The sequence below is a fragment of the Diceros bicornis genome, chromosome 29 (genome assembly GCF_020826845.1).
Source record: "Diceros bicornis minor isolate mBicDic1 chromosome 29, mDicBic1.mat.cur, whole genome shotgun sequence".
In the NCBI taxonomy this organism is placed as follows: Eukaryota; Metazoa; Chordata; class Mammalia; order Perissodactyla; family Rhinocerotidae; genus Diceros; species Diceros bicornis.
The window spans coordinates 9118091-9141852 of NC_080768.1; the positions used below are offsets into that span (position 1 = coordinate 9118091).

Here is a 23762-nt window from a genome sequence, read left to right on the forward strand (position 1 = left end):
TGTGTTTTGTTCAGAGTGGGAAAGACCTGGAGTGGCAGGGACAACTGGTTGAGACGAGAGCTCAGGAGTGGGTGGGATCTGGGTTGAAATTCCACTTCTTCCAGTTACTAACCGAAACATTTGACAACTTACTTAACCTCTCTGAGCTTCAGTTTGTTATTCTTAAGTTGACATATAACTAAAACCAACCACTTAAGTTCTGGAACCATCTACCTAAAGGGCTAACGAGATGCGGGGACAGAACACCTGCTGAGGAGATATGTCCCAATAGTACCGCATGCTTATAGCAACTGTCTAGCAAACACAATTGATTATAATTTCACCATCTTTTCTGATGGATGTTTCTCTGTGTTACTACATTGTGGGTAGTTTTGTAGTGTTTTTGAAAATTTTTAAAGTACAAGATAAAGAGCTAACATTTATGGAGTCTTAACTATATGCCCAACACTGTGGCAATAAATTATATCTCATAAAACTTTATAATAACCTTCTGAAATCAATATCATTATCCTCATTTTACTGATGAAGAAACTGAGGGCTACAGACTTTAAACAACTTTCCTAGAATCACACAGCTAGAAAGTGCTAGAACCGTGATAGAACCACTTACGTGTGGCTAAATCACGGTGTTTTCTGCAATGTGATTTTAAACTTCATTTCCCTCTAATTGAAGTTCTTTTATTCATTCCACAAATATTTGCTGAGTTTCTTCAATATCCAAAGCATTGTTTTCCCTATATACCATTGGCAGTTATTTCAAGAACCAAGTATCTTTTTGCTTAGCAAATTGTAATTTCCTTCTCCAGAATAACAACAGTTTTTCCCTACAGTCCTGTTACAATTCAGTATTCAAGTATTTGGCAAGAATCATGTTTGCCTTATGAGCCTTAGGTTAATTACAAACTTCCTTGTTTCTCCTTCTGGTTAAATGCTTTGTCTTTCAGAAATCTTTTAATAATCGAAATACTTTCTACAGGGCCGGCCCCGTGGCTTAGCGGTTAAGTGCACGTGCTCCGCTGCTGGCAGCCCGGGTTCGGATCCTGGGCATGCACCACTTCTCCGGGCATGCTGGGGCCGCGTCCCACATACAGCAACTGGAAGGATGTGCAGCTATGACATACAACTATCTACTGGGGCTTTGGGGGGAAAAAATAAATAAATAAAATCTTTAAAAAAAAATATTTTCTATAATGCTGTGGAACCAGGTTTGAGGTCATTTGTGTGTGTTTTTTAGAATTAAGCTTTAAATGATTATAAAAATCTCAAACATTGAATCCAATTAACTTAGATAAAAAAATTTTTTTTCAAAAAATATTATCATTACTTCCAGGGGACCCTAAATCTTGAGCTTACTTAAACAGATTGCCCTTTCTTTCATATTCTTGGCACGTCATACCAATTAGACATGCAAGTACTGTTTTAGGACTTAAAATCCACTATGCAGGAGACAGTCTCTCCAACCCAAACCACTCTGTTTTGTTGATTTCTTTGAGTAATGGTAAGTAGTCATAAAATTTAGCTCCTATACTAGATTTTATTACATGAGCAATTTCATCATAACTACAGGCAGTGGAGAGAAAGAGAAATGCTCAAATTTTCATTTAGCTGCTTCTATTTTAGTTCGTGGAGAGTCACTATGAACTCTTCATTCTTTCCCAGATGCAGTAGATCCATGATTCTGTGTATTTGAACTCTAAAGGAACTAGCACTTTTTCCTTTTCCTAATTCCCCATTCTGGATCATGACTCAAGAGGGAAATAAGACACAAAGCTGCCAACTTCAGAAATTCATTTGGTGCATCACTTCATTCCCTAAATTACTTACTACCTATGGGGCTGGCACCATGGCACAGTGGTTAAAGTTTGGCGCACTCTGCTTTGGCAGCCTGGGTTCGCGGGTTTGGATCCTAGGTGCAGACCTACACCACACGTCAGCCATGTTGTGGTGGTGACCCACATACAAAATAGGAAGATTGGCATGGATGTTAGCTTAGAGCTAATCTTCCTCAAGCGAAAACAAAAAAGAAAAGAGGAAGATTGGCAACAGATGTTAGCTCAGGGCCAGTCTGCCTCAGGAAAAAAAATTACTACTTTCAGTCGATGGATGACAGGAATCATCATTTCTCTAGTGCATGAGGTAGACTTTGCAAAATAGAAGTGGCTCATAAATCTCCTTGGTGGTTAATCAAAGATGCGTTTGGTTATTACTGACGAGTTCAGTCACTCATGTAGTCATCATTACTTACACGCTCCTTATTTAACTGCTATTGTATTGTGTTGAGACCTCTTTAGGAGCAGAATAGCTTCCTTTAGCACTTTGGGACAAGCCTACCTGACTCAATCAACTAACAAGAAACTTTGCAGCATTATGATGGTGAGGAGCAGATTTCCAGTGGATGGGCCTTAACGTTAGTTGTATCATTGTCAGTTTTCGTTTACATCAAGCTGCACACTTGACGACTGAGAGGAGCCAGTGTTTCTATTTAAGAACGTGAATGGCATTTCAGTATTAAATTTCAGTTTGTTTGTACTCTGCTCATAGTTTAAGACTATAAGCCTTCTGGAAAGACTGTATGTATTTCTGAATGTTTCTATTTTGCTCAGTAGGTAATGGTGACATGGAAATTTTAGCTGTCCTGATGGAGAGAGGATGCCTTCCCACCATTTCACATAGTTATGTGCATTCCTGACAGGCCCAAAATGTTTACTGTGGTTCTAATCCCTAGGAAAGGATATTCATTATTGACTCATTTTATAGGGTGGTTAGGTTCTGTCAGGATGCAGGTAACTTACATCATATTTTAAATAAACTGGTGCAGTTTAGTTTTAAACATTATTTTATCTTTTTCTTTAAAGAAAGATTCCTCTTAAAGTCAACCACTGAAGATTCATGAAAGTATAGCTGTTCTCTTTAGAAAGGGGAAGGAGGCACACGGGAACCCGTCCCCTCACACCACCCTAGCCTCTCAGTCCCTGAGGCTCTTCTAGAAAACTCCTAAATCTACTTAGAGGACATATTTCTAAAATCCTGTCCCACAGTAACTGATGGATAATTAGATTGAGAAAAAAGGTCATTCTAATATATGTTCCCCCTCAGCCTAGATTTCATAGAGAGGACTTGTTTAATTACAGGCCCCCTGGAAGTGCTAACGATTTAACAATTTATGAGATTGCTTAGCCTCTCTTTCCCTGACCTGATATTCTTTGGGCATTTCCAGTCTAAAAAGCCAATGTTCTGCTTTGTAGCATTGTTGAGAGAAGCCTGGAAAGAGTGAATGATTTGTTCTTCATGCAGCTGGTAAAGAAGAAATGCCAAAAGTTCTACAGAGCCTGTAAGGAAACTCTTTCTTTAAAGCTTTTTGAGGGTGGTTTTGAAGGAAAAGGCATTCCAAATACTCCACTTGCTTTCAATGACATGGTTTGTCTGTCACTGGAGATAAACTTTCCTCTCTCCTCAGGCTAGAAAATGGGCTTCATGTGCTAAAATTGTTGCAGGAATCCTCGGAACTGCCATGGAGTCACTCTGAGGACGTGCACTGCTGATGCAAAGTCCAGGAGGGCTTCTATCTTCTCTGTGATGTAGTTCGTGAAAGACACATAATAACATATGAACTCATTACACCAAGGATTTTGTAAAATAGTTATGGTGGTAATTATTCCCATCATTAGCTAATGACTCTTTTTCGTAGGCTGAATCCAGTAAAGGCATTAGAAAGCTCTTAGTAGAACTTTTTACTTTTGGATGTATGATTTAAGATGTGTATTTATTTTTCCCATTGGCAGCAACCACTCAGCTATGTATCCTTATCTAATATTTATACTTCAACCTTTGCCCCAGATGAACCAGGCTTGTTTAGTTCTACATTCTAAACTTTCTTTTTCTTCATATTCAGATTGGTTTCATCTCCACGTGTATGTTCTGCTTTTGAAGTTTTACCTTAAATTCCGCCTTCTCTATGAAGTGTCTGATACTCCCCACAGACTTTCTTGGAGAACATTCATTGCAGAACTTAACTGTTTTCAATTTAGCACCTTATGAATTTCTACCTGCTTGCTGTTTGGTTGTTTTACATGTGCAAGCTTTGGCTCCACTCACCCAAGTCTCCTTTTACTCAAAAAGCAAGTCCTATACCATATGTGGTAAACATACAAATGTGTACATAGATATATATATACACCTACATATATACGTGTATATGTATGTATTCATCTATGTACATGTAGCACATAATATTGCACAGGAATAGAGTAGGTATCCAAGTATTTGGATTAAATTGAACCGAATAAAATTAAAAACTGTACCAGTGATGTCAATTAATAAGAAAAATAGCTTACTTTAATAATTTACCATCTCCTAAAAGAGATAGTAAATTGGAAAGCTGAAGGTCGAGACCTAGTTTTCATTCTTTCACTGTTCTTATTCTATAAAAAATTTAGAGTTGACTATAATGATTTCACCTATCAAATTATACAAAATTCACTTTGAAGTTTTTCACCAAAACACTTGTCATTTTTCAAAAAGCTTAGTAAATAAGCAATGAGCATACTTGTTCTGTCCTAAAAATAAATTCTTTTAATAACAAACCTCTGAGCCTTCAGGTAAAGATTTAGGCAGGAGATATATGAGTTAGAAAAATAATAATCGGTTGAGAGGTGAAAAGTGAATAGCAAGTGAAAGTGGGGAGTTGGGAAGCTCTTGAGCATTATAAATAAGGATAGGTGCATGATTACAGGAGAGAATGTGTATGTTGTTAGCACAGCTTTTATTTAACCGGCATATCCCAGCTAGAACTATTCTTATCTCTATATGCTTTTCTCTGTGCTCTCATAGCACCTTCTTTAACCTTGTAAAATAGCACTTACCATGCTTTTAAATCCCTTCGTTACCTATCTGTCTCTCCCACTAGACCATATACACCTCTAGGAAAGGCACTGTGGTTTGTTTGTATATTTTATCCTTAATGCCTTGCACAGTGCCTTTGACTTAGAAGATATACAAGTAAACATCGTAAGTAATAAATGAGCAAATAATTTAAAGAATAAAGGAAGGAAGAGAGGAACATAAAGGTATGAGAAGATATTCCTAGGAAAACTGATCCCTCTTAAGCTATCATCAGCTATGCCAAGTTCTTTAATTCCAAAAAATTCATGCATTTCTCCAAATATAGAGGAAGCAGAAAGATATTAACATGTTAAAATATGACGAAGTCTTTTGTAAACTGGGAACTTTGTTCCCAGATTCCATTTTTAATTCACATTATTGTAATGGTCTCTTCCAAGAAAGTGCTCTAGCATTTCCAAAAAATAGTGAAGCTTGAACAGAATTAAAATCTCTTAAAAAAATATTTTTGTAACACTTTTATGTCACGTCTTTTGTCACAGGAACAGCAGGTCTATTGATTCAAGTTATTCTTATGTAGAGTTCTACCTAAGTATAGAAAATGTGTCCAAAAACTCTCAAGGTATTTTTATACCTTTACATAATGAACACCATGAAAGAAGTCATCCTACAGATTTGCCTCTTGAAATTTTTCATTGCTGAGATTCTGAGAAACGTTCCCAACATAACTAACCTTATACACAATCAACACAGCAGCACCAAAAATCACATGAAACAAGTTGCTCCTCAGAAATAGGTATAATGAATATTACTGCTGCTGCCATTGCTGGCATCTGCTGTAAAGTGAAATTCCTAAAGTTGTTTTTAAACCTGGGATGGACTTTACTGCCAGAGAAAAATGATATTACATTATATAAAATTTTTATTCTTATAGGAAAATGCTTTTCCTACCCAGGTTACACTATTCTCCAAAATGACAAATACTTTTGCCATTTGACTTGGGGTGGTGTGTTTACACTGTAGCCTTTTTCTAAGTATTAACAATAGACTCGTCAAAAAAAAAAATGCATGCTTAATGGCAACCCTAAAACCAAATCTATGAAATCACAGCACAAATATTCTAACAGATGATTCTGCATACATTCTATATTCTATGTGAAGTCCCCACCGTGAAAGGAGTGTCTGAAGAGGTAGGGTATTACAAGATTGTTTTTCAAGCAGCCTCACAGAGAGACATTACCTTGATGAATTTTCCACAGTCTAAAATCTGATGCATGGCCCTGCAGGCTCAGAAACTTGATCTATCAGGAAAGCTGGAGCAAATTCACATCTCAGAGGTGGACTTACAACTCAAAGAGCACAAAACACTGAAGACCGACATCAAGATCAAATATATTAATTTACAATGAGACCCACAAATGTCAGATGGACTACAACACTCCTGGGGGCAAGCCAGCACATTCTCTCTCTGTGGACAGATCTAGATGGAGAGCCAAATCATGATCAGGAGGTTCCTTGGTGATGAAAAAGTAGAGCAAAGGAAATACATTAAATCAATCAAATGCAAGACTAGACTGCGGATTCTAGTTCTACTATGTCCTGATGTACCCTGATATTTCACACTAGAGGTAGGTGACCCACCAGACTCACCAAGCAGCTGTGTGCACCTCTCTGGGGCGGCATTGACTGGGAACTGCACACTCGCCTGTGTGGCTAATTAATCCCTCTTCTGACGGACATATTTTTCCTTTAGATATGCTAATATCTAATTCTGGGAGACAATCAGTTACCCTAAGATAACGTCTCCTCTTTGCCAGTGCTGTTTAAACATATCATCAGATTCATTCTTCTTTTCCTCTTCTTTTTATGTATTTCTTGTTGTCACTCTTTCTTTTCTATCCACATCACCACCACCAAACAAGTCTAGGTCCTCATTTCCTATGGCAGGGGCCTAACTTGTCTACCTACTTCAAACCTGTCCCATTGCCCAATTCCAGAGATCACTACTATATAAATCTACCCAAAATTAGGGTTTTAGACATGTCTTTTCCGATTTCCCACCTTCACTCAAAAACTCTCAGTGACTCCAACTTCCTCCAAAGTTAAGTTCGAATTGCTTAGCCTGCCATTCAAATTCTTTTATATCTGTGCCCAATTATTATCATTTTTCTACTGCATGAAACTTCTACTCCCGTTAAATCTACTATCTCTTAATATTCTGTGTGCACCCCTAAATCCAAACCTCTGCTCATTCCTGGGGTGAACTCAAGGTCTGCCTCCTTCATAAAGATATCTCTGAAAGTCTAAATTTGAAATTGACCTTTCCATTCTTTAGACTCATTTGGTATTTAGTGTATCTGAAAAGCATTCTATGGAGATATACTATTTCCTCAATTAGAATAAACTAATTAAAGGTGGGAACCACACATTTTGGCTTTGTTATATGCTGTTTCTTCAGTGCCCTGCAATCAGGTGCTTAGAACTGGCCCTGTCCAAGTAGGTAAAACTAATGAACTTTCCTCAGAGCCTAAGATAGAACTGAAAAGTTTTACCCTTAGCAGAAGAGAACTGCTGCCTCTTGAGGTGTCCTTGGGATATTAGTAGTTCATGGCTTCTTCTAGACCCTTGGAGTGGTTTCATCAAATCAGTGCTCTCCCCCACATCCTCATTTGCTCTCTACACTTTTGATATTACAGTTGAAAACACTTTCAACTCCTGTTAATCTCACTGTCAGTCTCAAAGTATAGTGCTAGCTTTAAAAATAGACTGGACCTCTGATATATAGAGATTATAATCAGGACATTTAACAGCAAGAAGGATACAGGAGCTAGTTATATAGAAAAGCATAACAAATAGCTCCCTTCAATATGATGGTGAAGTTGATAAAAGTCTTGGGTACAAAAGATGAAAACGCAAATTTGTAAGGTTTATTGGAATAGCAAAGGGATCAAGAAGGAAATAATCTTGAGTTATTCTAGCTACCATTTAGCTTTTCAACATTCTTGTTGTGGACTAAAACAAGAATGTGGTCTTGTTGTGGTCTCAAGCCTGATTGGAAAGTATTTTAAAAAAGACCACCCTCCATTGGTCTAATACAATGAGCTGATTTGCAATAGTATTCAGGAGGACACAGTTTCTTTTATTTTATAACAAAGCACTGCTGCTCATGGGAAGGACATCCAGAATGTTGTCAACAGAGTGTTCTGTGATTATGAAAGACATGAAAATACACACATCATCTCATATTTCATAGAATTTGGCAACTCCACATCAGAAATGTTGGGGAACAGTCTGGCTAAGTCTTGAAACTAGGAATGAGAAACCTAATTCAAAGTGGAATGAAGGTGATAATCTTTCCTAGGAAGGAGGAAATTGCTAGATTAAACAAAGATAATTAAGCCTGATTAGTTAAGTATAAAAATATAAACAAAATAAAAACAGTTTAATTGTAGTAAATAAAAGAAAAAGTTATGTTAAAATGGAGAAAATAATAATTTCCTGGGCAAGGAAGAATTAATTCTTAGAGGTAGGAGATCAAGAAAGAGTTTGTAAGGTACTAGATTGTTCTCCTAATATTAAAATAAAATTGGAAACTAATTATGCTTACACTGGATAAAATTATAATAATATATTCTATTGTTTAATATATAGATTAATGCAAGATATTGGAAGGGAGAATTTTGTTAAATAGATTTAACATTAAAAAAAACAAAAAACAAAATTTTTAAAAACTTTATGTTCCTGGGAAAAGTATTTTTTATTAGTAAGTGTTGATTTCTTTCTTTCTTCTTTGGGACATAATCCTACAATTCTAATATTTCTTAACACAGACTCATAAAAGTGGACAGAAACATGGAAGCCATTTCATATATTCCCATGACTTCCCAGCATAAGCTCACTGAGATCAAGCTAAAGAGGGATGATGGTTTCTCATTATTTGTAAATATGTGCAAAAAGGAGCTTCCATAGATTCCTCGAAAACCTTTGTCAATCTACAAAAAATGTGGATTTTTTAGCCAATATTTCACATTTTTACCTATGGTAATTCTCATAGTACATAGACAAGATTTGACTATGAAGTAATGAGCTTGTAGGCTGCCCATGAGAGCAATTTTTTTATCATCTTATGATCATATAATCCATTTAGTCTTATATCTAGAAATACGCTTTTTGTGTTAAAATCTAGTTTCCTACCTTTGCTGTTTTTTTAAACAAAATATTCCATTTACCAACACAGGATAGGTCGCATTTAAAGAGTTATACCTGTTCTGAAGCAGAGCTGGTGGGAGAAGGATTAATACTGCCTATGTCCTCCAGAGCCCATCTTCCTTGTGAGACTCTCATCCCAGCCTTTAGATTTTCCTCACTTTGAATGAGTACATACATTCCTCACTTTGCCTAAGAACAATATTCCTCGGGAAAAATGTACTCACTATCTACCTCACACATCAAAAACGATTTTCTAACCTTCACTCAACTTTCCATGTACCTACAGAGTAACTTAGATTTTAACATGAATTATTCCACAAACTGAAAAATGTAGGAACACAGATTTTAAGAAGGCAAGCTTTCTCTTCTGAGTGCTTTGTTTTGGATTACATTCTTTAATTATTTGATAGTATATTTTGATTCTGAACATTTAAGTTACTTTAGAGGTACTTTGGGCTCTAAAATGTTCATGCTTGCCTGCTGATTTTCAAGCCAGAAATTAATCAAAAGACCATAAGAAATTAAAATGTCACCTTGAAGCTCACGATAAGAATTGTTTTTATTGTAGATAATATTAATCCAATAGAATGTAAATGGTTCTACAACCTTTAAAGTCTGTGGTTAAAATTATTGTTTCTCATTTGGTCTCACACTTTAATTTCTTCTAAGAAACATGGATGGATGTACCTGGTCGCACACATATAAAATTTGTTAATTCATGTTCCTATCCTCTTATAATCAATTTTTTACAAATTGCTCAAAGCAACAACAATTCCATCAGGAAAACACATGCCATCAATCTTAATATTTGACAACTTGTGCTTTATTTTATAATCAAATGATTAATCTTGGTAAAAGGAAAGTTGTGAAAAACAAAACCTTCAAATCTTCTCTTTCTAATAACAATTATTTTACATATAACTAAAGATTTGATTTAAAAATCATAAAAATTCAAGTACCTGTTAGAGGACAATTGAAGTGTGATCAGTAATTGAAGCCTTTAAAACTATGGCTTGCCAAGTGAAATGTTTAAAATTTTTAAATATTTATTAATAGAAAAAAATATATTTAATAGTATGTTTCTGTTAATCTATTTTGCAATGATACCTTGATTTTATTAACCCAGACATTTACACAGCAAACTAATTTTCTTTTTTATGAAGCCACGAAGTGAGTTAATCAACATTTTCTAAATGGAGAAGTTTACAAAGTATTTTGAGGTGGTCCATAAAAAAAACATGCAACATTGTCTTGGATTATGGATCAAACGATAGTTAAACTCAACTGGAAACAAGAGAGCGTGACCATAACCATACCTTGTCCTTGGGTTACTCCATAAAACTCAGCTGCTATCCTGGCAGCTTCCTTGCGGTTGCCTTTCACAATGTAGAAGTGACTGAGGATGGCAAGGCTGATTTTCACAAAAAGCTTAAAACAGAAAAGTGAAAGTATTGTAAAGTAGACATTGGATAACTGTTGAGCAAATGGTCGGCTTTCTTCTAACACCGACATTGCTGCACCACAATCCGCGGTGGCCTTCAGCTAGATCCAAGGCTCAAATGTGCCTGGCTCCAGGCCGGGATGCTCTGAACAGCTGGTCCTGAGGAAAGAAAATATCAGCTGGTAATGATGCCTCCAGCTCAAAATATTTATACTGTCCATAAAAGTTCTCTGCAAACTCCTATTGGTCTGACAATATTCCATGGAAGCAACTGCACCACGTGCCCCACTGCAAGATTCCTGACTTTCCATTCTCCGTATAAAGTGACACCCCACCTCTGCTCTGAATTTCAAAATGTGGGTATTGAAATTTATATACAGATTATTTGCTTTTATGGTATCTAATGATCATAAACACTTGGAAGATTTTGTGTATGGGGTTCCTGTTGTTACTGTAAATGATATTCATAATAGCAAGGTAAAATTAAGTTCATCAATTGAAGTATTTAAAGTGGTCCTATTTGTAGACCATGAACTAACTCATTAAATAGTCCATGATTTGATGATCTTAAAGACTACTCATCAAATTAGCCAATTATGTCGCTTTCACTGTTGTCATAAAAAAAATTTTTTTTATAAATGGATAGACTGGAAAACCATAGAGTAATAACTTTAGACTATTTATTCACCCAGTGAACACTTTTTAAGCATCTACTATGTGTCAAACACTTTGCTGGATGCTGGAGAGACAAAGAATGTAAATGTCCCTGCCACGGGGTCTCATAGTCTGGAGCAGGAAACAGACAAGACATCAGATAAAGACAGGGTATCATGGGAGCACAATGAGGAAGGGCCCCATCCTGGTAGGGAAGAGGCTTTCCTGAGGAGGTGGCATATCCAAAGAATTATCAAGTCAACATAAGAGTTTCATGTAGACTATCGAAAACTAAGCAAAACAATGTACTTTTTAGGTCTATAATCTTTGTTAACCCCAATCTGATTTAATTAATGAATTAAATGCAACTGTCCATAAGGGCATCCTTAGGCAAACTAAATTTTTAAAAGAGAAATAGAGTAAATTATTAAGAACAATAATGTAGAGTGGCAATATTTCGGCACTTAAGCCAAAAATAATATGTCAAATAGTAAAATGACATATTATACAGGGAGCTTATTTATACATTTATATGACCAGGTTTGGGGCCTGCTAATTGTTGTATTGCTTCCCAGTTCTCCTGAGAAGTTCCAAAATAACAAATGTTAACAAAGATGTAAGAAAATAGAAGTGGCTGTTCTTGGAATAAAGGAGCATATCAACGACTGGTCATGTTGGTAAGTGTTGTGTGCTTATCCACCTTCCTGTTGACTTTTTATGCTGTATATCTTTTCTGATTGGGCTGACTTGCATGCAACATTCCTAAGACAAAGGAGACATTACCGTAAAATAATGTGTCAAATAAAACAGGCTTCTTCTTTCTCCAACGACTGAGTGGCTCCTGGAAAAATAAAGTAGGTCAATACATTAGAAAGAAAATACTGAGCTCTTTATGAAAATGGGCTTTGGTCTGGTTCTCACAGGCAGAGAACTAGACTGAGTGGCCATGAGTGGGACCTAGTGTGCCATTTCATACGTGCTTTGGGAATCAACGAAAATTAACTTCAAAGTGTTGAAGACAGAGTAACTGGATGTTCCTCTCTTTCACCAGTGGTGAGACGGGTCAGTTAACAATTACATGACGATCCCCCTCCTGTGAGTCCTCCCTCTGGCATGGGGATGCATGACCACACACTGGAGAGGCATGCCCCGGGGACAGCTGGGCCATCACAATGCTCTGAGTCACTGCACTGACTTCCACTTCGGGCAGGGCTTTAGAATCAGAAATAAAACCCACCTAAGTCACATCTAAATGTCTAAGGTTTCACTCTTTCCTCTGTACCAGTAAATGCTATTATAAATAATTATCTCCACCTCAGCTCATCAGGGACCTGGATTCTTTTGGGTTGAGGAACACTTTTATTTCAATAAGGCTGCTATCATTGGGGCATTAAGTTTAAATCACTACAGTTCTACTAGTAAAAAAATACGACCATGCAGTATTTAGGATTTTATGTCAAGATGTCAGGTTTTATCTGAATGAGTTCCTCAATTCCCACCTCTATTTTGTGTGTTGGTATATACTCTCCTTTGGCAACTTTTACCACCTCTAATTCTATTAATCAATAAATTAAAATTTTAAGGCTAAATAAAGTAACTTGCAGTAAGTGAACTCACCAAAAATAAACTAGATGTATTTTTCACATTATAGACCCTTCTAAATAACACCATCAATAACTTTATTAATATTTAAAAGACACATGAAAAGTATTCTGTACCTATCTTCCTGGAATTACATTTTCTTAAACAATAAAATATTGATCAGTAACTTAAGTGATTTATTGAGATGAATATTTTTATAATTTACCATGTTGAGAGGATGTGGTAAATATTTTTATAATTTACTATGCTCAGAGGATGTGGTAAAGGGATTTGTTTGATTAGCCAGTATATCCCAACCATCCTAATCTTACTAGTTTCAATCAATCCATCCATCCACCAATCAAACCAAAACTGAGCTCAACAATTGTGTTAGTAGAATGGGTGATGTGAGAGAAGTTAAAAACCCAGGAAGAAATGATTTATTGTGAGTCCACTATATGTTACATGTTTTACATATATCTTCTCATTTACTATCTTATTCTATCACAGAGGGGTGAGATAGAATAAGAATTATTATTTACATTTTAAAGACGAAGAAAGTTGGGTTCAGAAAGCTTTAGTGACCTATAAAAGTTCATTGTGAGCAATAGTTCTGACTAAAATAGATGCTCAAGTTAACACTCGTATTTTCTATTTTTAAGCAGTTACAATCTGAATGAGCAAACATGATTTATGCATGCAGAGATGGAGACAGAGTCACACAGATTCACACACACACAGTGAAGAGACCAGTATAAGATTGTATTTGATCAGCTACCTAAATTAGTAGGGCAGGCTATATACGCTCTGATTAAATGAGATGAAATCTTGTGTGTGCTCAACAAATGGGAATAAAAGAAAAGGGGAATGTTCCATGACTGGGTGAATAGTTTTGGATTATTCAAAGCTAAGAGTTGGTGAGTAGCCCCCATAAAAATTATAGAGAGGGAGCAGATAGAGGGGCCAAAGAATCAGGTAGTTGAGGGTTAATACATTAAAAACTTTGAGTGTTCAAGACGGTCAAATGACTAAGAACAAAAAGAACAGGGATAAAGAGAAGGATATTAGGTCTGGCCAGAAGGTGTTCACTGGTGACTCTCAACTCAGTATTTTAAGAAGATAATGGAGGGACCGGCCCTGTGGCTTAGCGGTTAAGCGCATGCGCTCCACTACCGGCAGGCCGGGTCGGATCCCGGGCGCACACCAACACACCGCTTCTCTGGCCATGCTGAGGCCACATCCCACATACAGCAACTAGAAGGATGTGCAACTATGACATACAACTATCTACTGGGGCTTTGGGGAAAAAAAGGAGGAGGATTGGCAATAGATGTTAGCTCAGAGCTGGTCTTCTTCAGCAAAAGAAAAAAAAAAAGAGAGGAGGATTAGCATGGATGTTAGCTCAGGGCTGATCTTCCTCACAAGAAAAAAAAAAGAAGAAGATAATGGAGTAGGAATCAGGACATCAGTGTGAAGGGATGATCCTTAAAGCAACTTCCAAAGAAAAAAGGCTCCTTGGCTTCCTCCTATTGTCACCTTCCAGGTACTGTCTCTGCTCCTCTCCACCATATAGGTGTCAGAGGAGAGTCTTCTATAAGGCTGCCCCCTGGGTCTCCCAACCTTTCTCCTTCCAAGTCTCCTTCTCACCCTCCTTTAGCATCGCAGGTACTACATGAATTGACATTTTTTGATCATGTTTCAGGGATTTCATTCCATGTCATTCAGATATCGAATAGGATAATGACTTTCAAATGTGACCAGATTTGTCTTTAAGTTCTCATAGACAAGAGAATCTTATTTCCAGAGATGATGGGGCTAAACTGTTTTGACTTAGCTACAGTATTGATCCAAGTTATTAGATTGAAAATGTCAATGAGACATAACAAAAATTGCCTATTTCTAGTGCTTTCCACTTGATAAATTTTACCATAAATATTTTTAGGTAGAGGAAATATAGTGACTCCACTAAAATGACCATTTTTCTTTTTTTAAAAAGAAACGTGATCCTTTATTCTCTGATAGAAATCTAAAGACTCTAATTAAGTTTTTTATTCCTAATATTCCAAAAAATGAAACTGCAGGCCTGCATTCAAACAGCAAGGCTGCTCATATTCAGTACAATGGCAGGCATCTTCCCACCCCCGGACCAGGGCTTTTGAGCAGGATTTGTACACGTTGAATGCTAATTGAGAAAAGGCACTTGCTCAAAAATCTGAAGGTCAGTGGTGGTTGATAAAATGAAAGGGAAAAAATTATGCAAGTTGTTATTGGCAGGATAATAGCTCACTGTTGGGCTTAAAACTCCATTGAAAACATAACCCTCATTTTTTAACTTTGTGAAATCTCATGAGAAAAAATAAAGGCAAATGAAGCTCTCAGATGTTTAGGAGCCTTACATGTTTAGAATACACAGGAATTTGAAATAAAAACAAACATATTTGCACTTTAAGTTGAAATCCTTAAAAGGAATTAACAACTGAATTTAGCTTATCTCCATTCAGCAGATTCTGTAGATTCTGTGTAATTAGAATGGAAATAGACACTTCACAAAGGTGAACCAAAGCATGTTGTCATAACGCCTGATATAAACTTAGCCATTGTGATGTAATGCTTCTGTCATAAATAATTAACATATTCACAGGAGCACTATAGGTACTGAGGCCTCAGGTTCCTATTAGATAGCTTTAATTATTGATGAAGGATAAACTCTCATAGAGATTATAATCCTCGCAATAATAATCATTTATATTGTGAGTTGGGGTGGGTTTAGGTGAGAGCTATTCTATTCTGCTTGACGGTACTACGTGGGAGTAAATTCTTGCTTTTGGCCTCTAGCTGTACTTCCAGTAATATGGAACAAAAGAGTAATTTCTGCTAGTGTTATGATAATCCATAAGAAAAAGAAAATATTATCCACAAAATTGTCATTAATTTAGATTTCATCCAGGCTCTTTGGCGAAAATCGCAGGCTTTCTCCAAAACTCAGAACAGCCTCTATCCTAAAAATTGAGTCACGTTAAACATCACATGTTGTGGTCAGCCATAACCAGAGGTTGTCTTAGGGTAAACAGGTTCTAGTCATATCCGCGCAGTCCGGGAAAACTTGGCTGAAAGCTGGTAGCTCTACATATTTGAGGGTTTAAAAAATAAAAGAACTGAATAAAAATAAAGCTGATCTCACATTGGAATGTGTGGTTCCCGGTTTGAGAAACAGATTCTAGGTGCCGGCCCAGTGGCGCAAGCGGTTAAGTGCACACACGCCGCTGCGGCGGCCCGGGGGTTCGCCGGTTCAGAACCCGGGCGCACACCGACGCACTGCTTGGCAAGCTATGCTGTGGCCTGTGGCGGCGTCCCATATAAAGTGGAGGAAGATGGGCATGGATGTTAGCCCAGGGTCAGTCTTCCTCAGCAAAAAAGAGGAGGATTGGCATTGGATGTTAGCTCAGGGCTGGTCTTCCTCACAAAAAAAAAAAAAAAAGAAAAAGAAACTAAGGTTCTGGAACTGCAAAACCTTACCTAATGATGTGATAATGACCATGATAATAAGAATGGTAACAGCAAAATATATTTTGTTATATATTACTCTGACCCTACAGCAGCCCATGAATTAGTTCAAGCTGAGTAGAGGAATGAAGGAAGGAAGTGGAGGAATGAAGACAGTGGAAGCTGGATGGCCATCGGAAAGCCTGGACATTTACTCTGAGGAGCAGCTAGCAGCTGGCGTGTGTGTCCCAGGATATACGGGGTCAGGCAGCAGGAACTGCAAGGGTGATGTCTTTAGAAGTCCCAGTTGTTCTAGTTGTGAGCTGTGGGGACTTGGGGAAGTTCGTCGACCCTCCAGGCCTCTTCTTCTTCCTATAAAGCACCATAGTCATTGGATTGCACACTTGTAAGGCTGTATGAGAATTTGGCCTGCATTTTGTTTAATTTACTTTTAAACGCAACCCCTCAACTTTAAGCCCTTGATTTTATCGCCCTTTCTAAAATAATAAACAAGCTGGTCTTCCAGTAATAACTCTAACTCCAGTGTACCACTATTAAGTAACTCCAACCTACTCCTCTGCCTTGCAAGTCAAGACACGGCTCCCTCATTCTGCACATACTTCTTGGGTGTGTACTGATCCAGGCTCTGCTGGGCCCTGGGCTACAGCGCTGATCAAGGCAGATAAAGCCCTGGCTCTCACGGTGTTAAACTCAACACCAGCTGACTCAGTCTGGACTTGGAACAAATAAAATATCCAGTTTTTAACAACAGATTTTCTCTCGATTATGCAATTGTTTTGCTCTTCTCTTTGTCTAATGCCCGGAATGTAAAATCAACAAAAAGTCAAGAGAAACCTGCGTTTGACCACCCACCTCAGTGTCAGTTCAGCGTTTTATATTCTCTCCTGTCTTGCTCTCTTGCTGCATGGACCATTCTCAAGCCTCAATTTGTCCTCACATTTAGGCTTCCTTTTTTCACGATAACCACCTTCTGGCTTGGCCTGGTCAAGCTTTCTAAGTAGTGCCCTTTGAGGAGCTCCCCCACCTGGCCTTAGTCTGTAATATCACCAAAGGCAATAGTGGGCTCTAAATATTTTGCAAAGACAAAGGAAGATGAACATGCACGACACTGAGGTCCAGGATCCCAAGATAAGATTTGTTTTGTAAATGGCAAGGGAAGGCAGACTCCACAAGAACACCGAGGGACTGGCAAGATAACGGTGCCCTTCATCCCCTCACATATTTGTCATATGGATTTGGCGACTCACACACGGAGAAAATGCAATCTCACTCACCGAATAAGTGAGTGAACATGAGTGAGGAATTAATTGCGGTCAGTAGCTATTTAAATTGTATCGTTTCTCCATCTTTGATTTGTGGTGAGTCTCTTCTGTTTAACAATCTTGCTATTCAAACAAGCACATTTAATATCTACCCACATTTTGCACAATGGTTTATTGTAAAGAACCTCTGCAGTGTATATAATGGGTCTAATTATTTATTCTCAGGTCATCTGAGGGTATGTTGTGGGTATTCCCTGCTCAGATATGAACACTTTCGAAGAGGTCACATTGCCTCTGGAGCCAGACTATCTGGATTTTAATCCGGAGCCTCCTACTTGTTAGTTCTGTGACCTCCAGCAAGTTAATTAACCTTTCTGTGCCTCCATTCCTTCATTTGTAAACTGTGAATAGTAATAATAGCTATTTCAACGAGTGCTCAGGATTATTATAAGTTACTATTTAAAGGTATTTGGAACAGTGTCGGGTACATAATAATTGCTCTATAAGAATTTGTTAAATAAATTTAAAAATAACAAAAAAATATGGCAACTAAAACAAACTGATGCAGACTAAGTTGGAAGATGTAGCTTGGTGTGATTCAAGAATCTGCAATAACATGGATATGCCTTGAACTTAAATATGAATGCCCTTTCATTTCCCATGAGAAATTAAAATTTAAAGGATGGATCCTGAAAACGTTCATAATAGCTCTATTCATAGGAACCAAAATTGGAAATATTCCAGATGTCCATCAATAGAAAATAGATAAACAAATTTTTTTTTTTGTTTGTTTGTTTGTGAGGAAGATCATCCCTGAGCTAACATCTGCCAATCATCCTCCTTTTTGCTGAGGAAGACTGGCCCTGGGCTAACATCCATGCCCATCTTCCTCCACTTTATATGGGATGCCGCCATAGCATGGCTTGACAAGCGGTGCGTTGGTGTGCGCCCGGGATCCGAACTGGCGAACCCTGGGCCGACGCAGCGGAGTGCACACACTTAACCACTTGCGCCACCGGGCCAGCCCCTGGATAAACAAATTATGGTATATTTATACAACATAATACAGTTGAACAATGAAATGATTAAGCCAGAGATATGTGCAAAACATAGATGAACCTCAAAAACATATGTTGAGGGCCAGCCCCGGCAGTCTAGTGGTTAAGTTTGGCATACTCCGCTTTGGTAGCCCCAGTTTGGTTCTCGGGTGTGGACTTATAGCACTCTTCTGTCAGTGGCCATGCTATGGCGGTGGCTCACATACAAAACGGGGAAGATTGGCAGCAGATGTTAACTCAGGCAAATCTTTCCCAGTAAAAACAAAAAACAAAAAAGATATGTGGAGTAAAAGAGTACATATTATACGATTTCTTTCATATGAAGTTCAAGATCAACAATATAAATATTTAGTGATATAAATTAAACGACTGATTTCTAGGGTTGGGGTGCAGCAGGAGGATTAACTGGAAAGGGAATGAGATAACTTTCCAGGAAGACGGGAATATTATCTCTCTATTTGGGTGATGGCAACATGGAATATATATTTGAAAGAAAAATTACCTCATCAACTATACATTTAAGATCTGTGCATTTTACTCTATGTAAATTACACTGCCATAAAATAAAAACTACACTGACAAAATAAATAAATCCTGGCTTATGGTAATGGCAGGCTACTTAATTCAGAACAAACTTCCCATTGGAGACAAGAAAAATTTCTGGATGAAATATTAACACCATGGTCTTAGTATTAACAAGCTAGGAAGAAAGTGAGAAATCATTGGACCAAGAATTTAGGACAAGAGGAAAATCCAGAGAGGGGAACATGGGATTTGGGTCCACTTTTGCCCTAGGAACATGAAGAACTTTGCTATCAGGAAGAAATGGCAGAGAGGTTGAGCAGTATTTCCAACAGTGTCTTGGGGAAGGGAGGAATGAAAGCTGAAGTTAAGGCCTGCCAAGGTTGAGGGCCTTGAGTGCTTACTTTACCACTTGAGTTGATATCCAAAAGGGAAGAAATATAGGAGCAAGAATGAACTGGAAGTAAACCAGCCCCTTTCAATGACTACAGTCTACATGGTCTAGAAAATTTCAATCCTAGATATTGGATTAACGTGACTCAAGATTGCTAGTGCCCACGGGCACCTGTCTGAAAGCAACAACAACAAAACTTTCTCTGCTCTCCAGAGAAAGATAATCTCATAGGCTTTAAATTATTTCTATACATATTTCCTTCAAAATATCTAGCCCTCATTCAAAAATAAGGAAACACAAAAAGATGTATCAACATGAATGAGAACCAGCAAAAACAATGACAAACAGCAGAAAGAGTCTCAAAGATATTCTGTATAGTGAAATTTCTAGAAATCTAATATATATCAAGTATTTTACTAAGCACATAGAGATAGAAGCCAAACTTTAATATCTCAGCAGGAAACTGGAATCTTTAAAAAGGACATCACAGATTTAAAAGCAAAAAATAAAATAATACATATCCTAGAACTGAAAAACACAATACCTGAAATTAACTCAACAGATGGGTGTACCATCAGATTAGATATAACTAAAAGAAAGTTAGTACATTTGAAGATAAGTCAGAAGAAACCATCCAGGGTGAAAGAGACAGAAGAAAGAACAAGAGGAACAGAAGATACAATTAGAACATCTAACATATATTTAATCAAGGTCTTAGAGGAAAGAGAGAATGGTCAGAAGCAAAATTTGAAGAGATAATGGTTGAGAATTTCTCAAAACTAACGAAAGATATCAATCCACAAATTCAAGATCCCAATGACTCCCAAGCAGGCTAAAAAAAAAAAAAAAAAAAAAAAAAAAAAAAATCCTTCCTGTCAAGAACTGTAAAGGATCTGAGATTTTACCCTACTTGCAACATAGAATAGTTTCATGGCTGCTGATAGAACACATGAGTCAAACACTTTATTTCACGTCAAGGGACTTCATTACTCATGGCACAGAAAGTAGCAAGAGCATAGTGTTTGCATCAATCGCTTTTGCCTCCCACATGCCTCAGGGGCAATGTGGAGGGGCATATATGCTGTGTATGCTGCACATGCAGTGGGTTTGTGCCATAGCTGAGGCGAACTCCGAGTTTTAGGAACCCAGATCTTTTGTAATGGGCAGTAATCCTGCCTAAACTTGGCCCTGGAGGGAAACCATTATCTTTATTATACTGTGCAATAAACAGAGAAAGATAGAGATCTGCTCCAGGGAAAGACATTGATCTCTGTCTCCCAAGGCTATTTGCAACATCCTTGGAAAGATAGTCTAGAAAAAAGGCAGCAAGTGCCTCTGCTAATAAGGAGAGCACAGACACAAGAGACCCATGGAGAATTGTGTGCCAACATCTTCACTCCTCATTTGTATACCATCTTGGCTCTGGCTAATTTTCCCATGAGTATATCACTCTGTCAGCCACTGTGACTAATCTGATCAACAGAGGCTGGGACCAAATCCATCTAATTTGTCTCATCCAGCATGTAATTAAGGCTACAGCTAACAAGACTCCCAGCAGCAGTATGAGGAAAACCTTGCAGTATTGATGTCAACCATTCCCCCCAGAGTCCTGGACCCAACCAGCTGAACAATTCCTATAATCTTCAGTGTCTGCCTTCCAGCACTGAGGTAGTTTCATTGATCATTTTAGCTAAAGTAAGGGACAAATTTTGAACCATATTCTCTAAATGCAAGTCTCTCGTTGTAGGGATAATTACCTTCAGAGTATGCATAAATAATGAGTCTGGGGAGCCACTACAAGTAATCAAGGGTAGCTTCAATTTGGAGAGATATCTGCTGCATTCTGAGGGCTACATGGTCTACTGGTGGTGTTTTCTAAATCACTTGTCAGATGTAAGCAACTTTGGTTTCAGGATGCAAGCAAGTTAATGCCTGGCTTCCCCACAAGATGTACAACCCCAAGGATGTGCTTGGTGCCCCTGAAAAGAAAGTATTGTTTACAATTGTTGGACCACCCCAAGTGATACCTACATTACTTGGTGGGGGGCAGGGCAGGGGGATGACTCAGGCTGATGGTGCCTCAAAAATGGCCTCCCAATGGGGGCCGGCCCGGTGGCGCAAGCGGTTAAGTGCGCGCGCTCCGCTGCGGCGGCCCGGGGTTCGCTGGTTCGGATCCCGGGCGCGCACCGACGCACTGCTTGGTAAGCCATGCTGTGGCGGCGTCCCATATAAAGTGGAGGAAGATGGGCACCCATGTTAGCCCAGGGCCGTCTTCCTCAGCAAAAAAGGAGGAGGATTGGCGGATGTTAGCTCAGGGCTGATCTCCTCACAAAAAAAAAAAAAAAAAAAAAAAAAAAAATGGCCTCCCAATGGCTGGTAAATCTTAGGGTTCCCAGTTTAGTTTGATAATCAAGGCTAGTCCTTAATTTTGAAGAGACTGCTTGAGGGCAGTCAGTGAAACCTGTTCAGTTTGTCCACACTAAAACTGCTAGCATTCGCCCACCCCATGGGAAAACTGAGTGATGGCTATGGGAGTGGAATAGTGCAGAAGACATCCAGAGGTATCAATGGGGAGGTGCAGGACTGAGGCCATCCCTGGCTGTCTCCAATCCACTTCTCAGTACAGTTAAGAGGAATGGTAATCAAATTGTGGTTATCACCATTTGCCTGGGAACACCAGATCCAGCCATCCACTAAACTGAAGGTGCCTTCAACAGTTGGGAAAGCTGCAACAGGACTTTTTACTTTGTGGGGAAGGCTCTGGGGGCAGATATGAAGGGCAAAGATCATTAATGGTCCTCCTTTCCTGCACCTCTCAGGGTCTAAGTTACTTCCTCTTCATGTGCCCAGGTTGTAGTTCCCGCTCCACTGGCACAAGATGGTCTTACTCCATTCCAACAGCTATAACTTCACCTTTTTCCCAGTCATCTTCTACTCATACTCAGACCTTTTGTTCAGAAGGGTCAGATGCAATAGGGACAAGGGAATTTTTGTAAAACACAGAGACCCATTACACTCCAAGTTTATCCTATGTGGGCCACTGTAGCGGGACATGGCAAGCAGTGTCCACAACCCGTCATCATTATCCTCACAATCTAGGACCATGCAACTCCAAAAAAATGCATCCAGGTGGCACAACTAGAATTAAGTTTGAATCCCCAAGGTCCCCTTTTGGCTGGGCTGCCACCAGGAGGGTGTACTAACTAGGGTGGATTGCTATTAGAGGAGAAGAAAGACTCATTATGCATAGGAATGGTCAGAGCAGAATCTTGAACCTTCAAAATGAGTCTGTATAACTCCCCACTCCTTTCATTCTGATCATTACCCAGGAAGCAGATGAGAGGGGATGCTCCTTTTCTGCAGATAGCCACATTCAGTGACCAGTCTGCCTTATCAGTGTGTGTGGATCAGGAGGAGGTGAAGGAGGTAAAGTCAGAATTTCTCTTTTAGTTTATTTTTGAGGAAGCTGTTCCAACGCTCAACGGTATCAGACACCTGTGGATTGTAGGGAGCATAGAAGGTTCACTAAATACCTTAACTGTCCATCTGTTGTTGAGTAGTTTTTGTGATAAAAGGCACACCATTGAGGAACTGAAAACGGTCCAGAAAGCTGAACACAAGGCACAGATTAGTTTCAAGAGCCACAGTTGTTAGCTGATTGGACCAGAAAAACAGAAAACATCGTAAACAGAAAAAAAAAATGTTAACAGTGGTAAGGCACCATCCATGGCTCCAGGAAAGGGTCAAAGTTCTGATGTAGTCAACCTGCCAGGAGTGGGTGGGGGCATGCCCCATGCCATGCTACCTCCCGCACTGGGAACAAATGACAGGAGTCACATGTCTGATGCAGTGTTAGCCTCTGCATCAAAAATAGAACCTTTCACTTTGGCCCAGTCTGTTATGGTGGATGTGTTGCCATGTTCAGTGCGATGATGGATCCAGGCAGCAATGTTTGCAAACCGGGTGGTGCAGACTCAGCTTGAGCTGCTCTCATCAGAATGAGCCCTTACCACTGGCATCTACATGAGTGACCCAGCTGGTTCATTTAGTAGCACGATTTGTTTCCATAGTTTGTGGCCTCAAAGAGGAGTGTCTTAAATTTGCCAGTTTGCAGTTTTCCAAGTGGTAGAACAAACAGCTAGGACATTGGCGACAGCCCAAGAATCCATAAAAATCTAGCGAGGCTCATCAAGGGGAGTATTGGCCAGAACTATGAGAATAAAATTGAATTGCACCCACTGAGTGGAGACAGCACATTTGTTTTCAGGTCTGCATTGCGGACACTGAGGCTGAACGCTG

General features: G+C 38.7%; 1 protein-coding gene across 1 annotated transcript in view; it reads right to left on the reverse strand.

The window, feature by feature from the left end:
- The window catches only part of ASB5 (ankyrin repeat and SOCS box containing 5), a 49218-nt gene extending 38575 nt beyond the window's left edge, over nucleotides 1–10643 (reverse strand). The window contains exon 1 of the mRNA XM_058525389.1: nucleotides 10364–10643. Coding sequence (XP_058381372.1) covers nucleotides 10364–10559 — 196 coding nt within the window. The 5' untranslated portion in view covers nucleotides 10560–10643. The remainder of the gene's footprint in view (nucleotides 1–10363) is intronic.
- Nucleotides 10644–23762: the final 13119 nt, after the last annotated feature.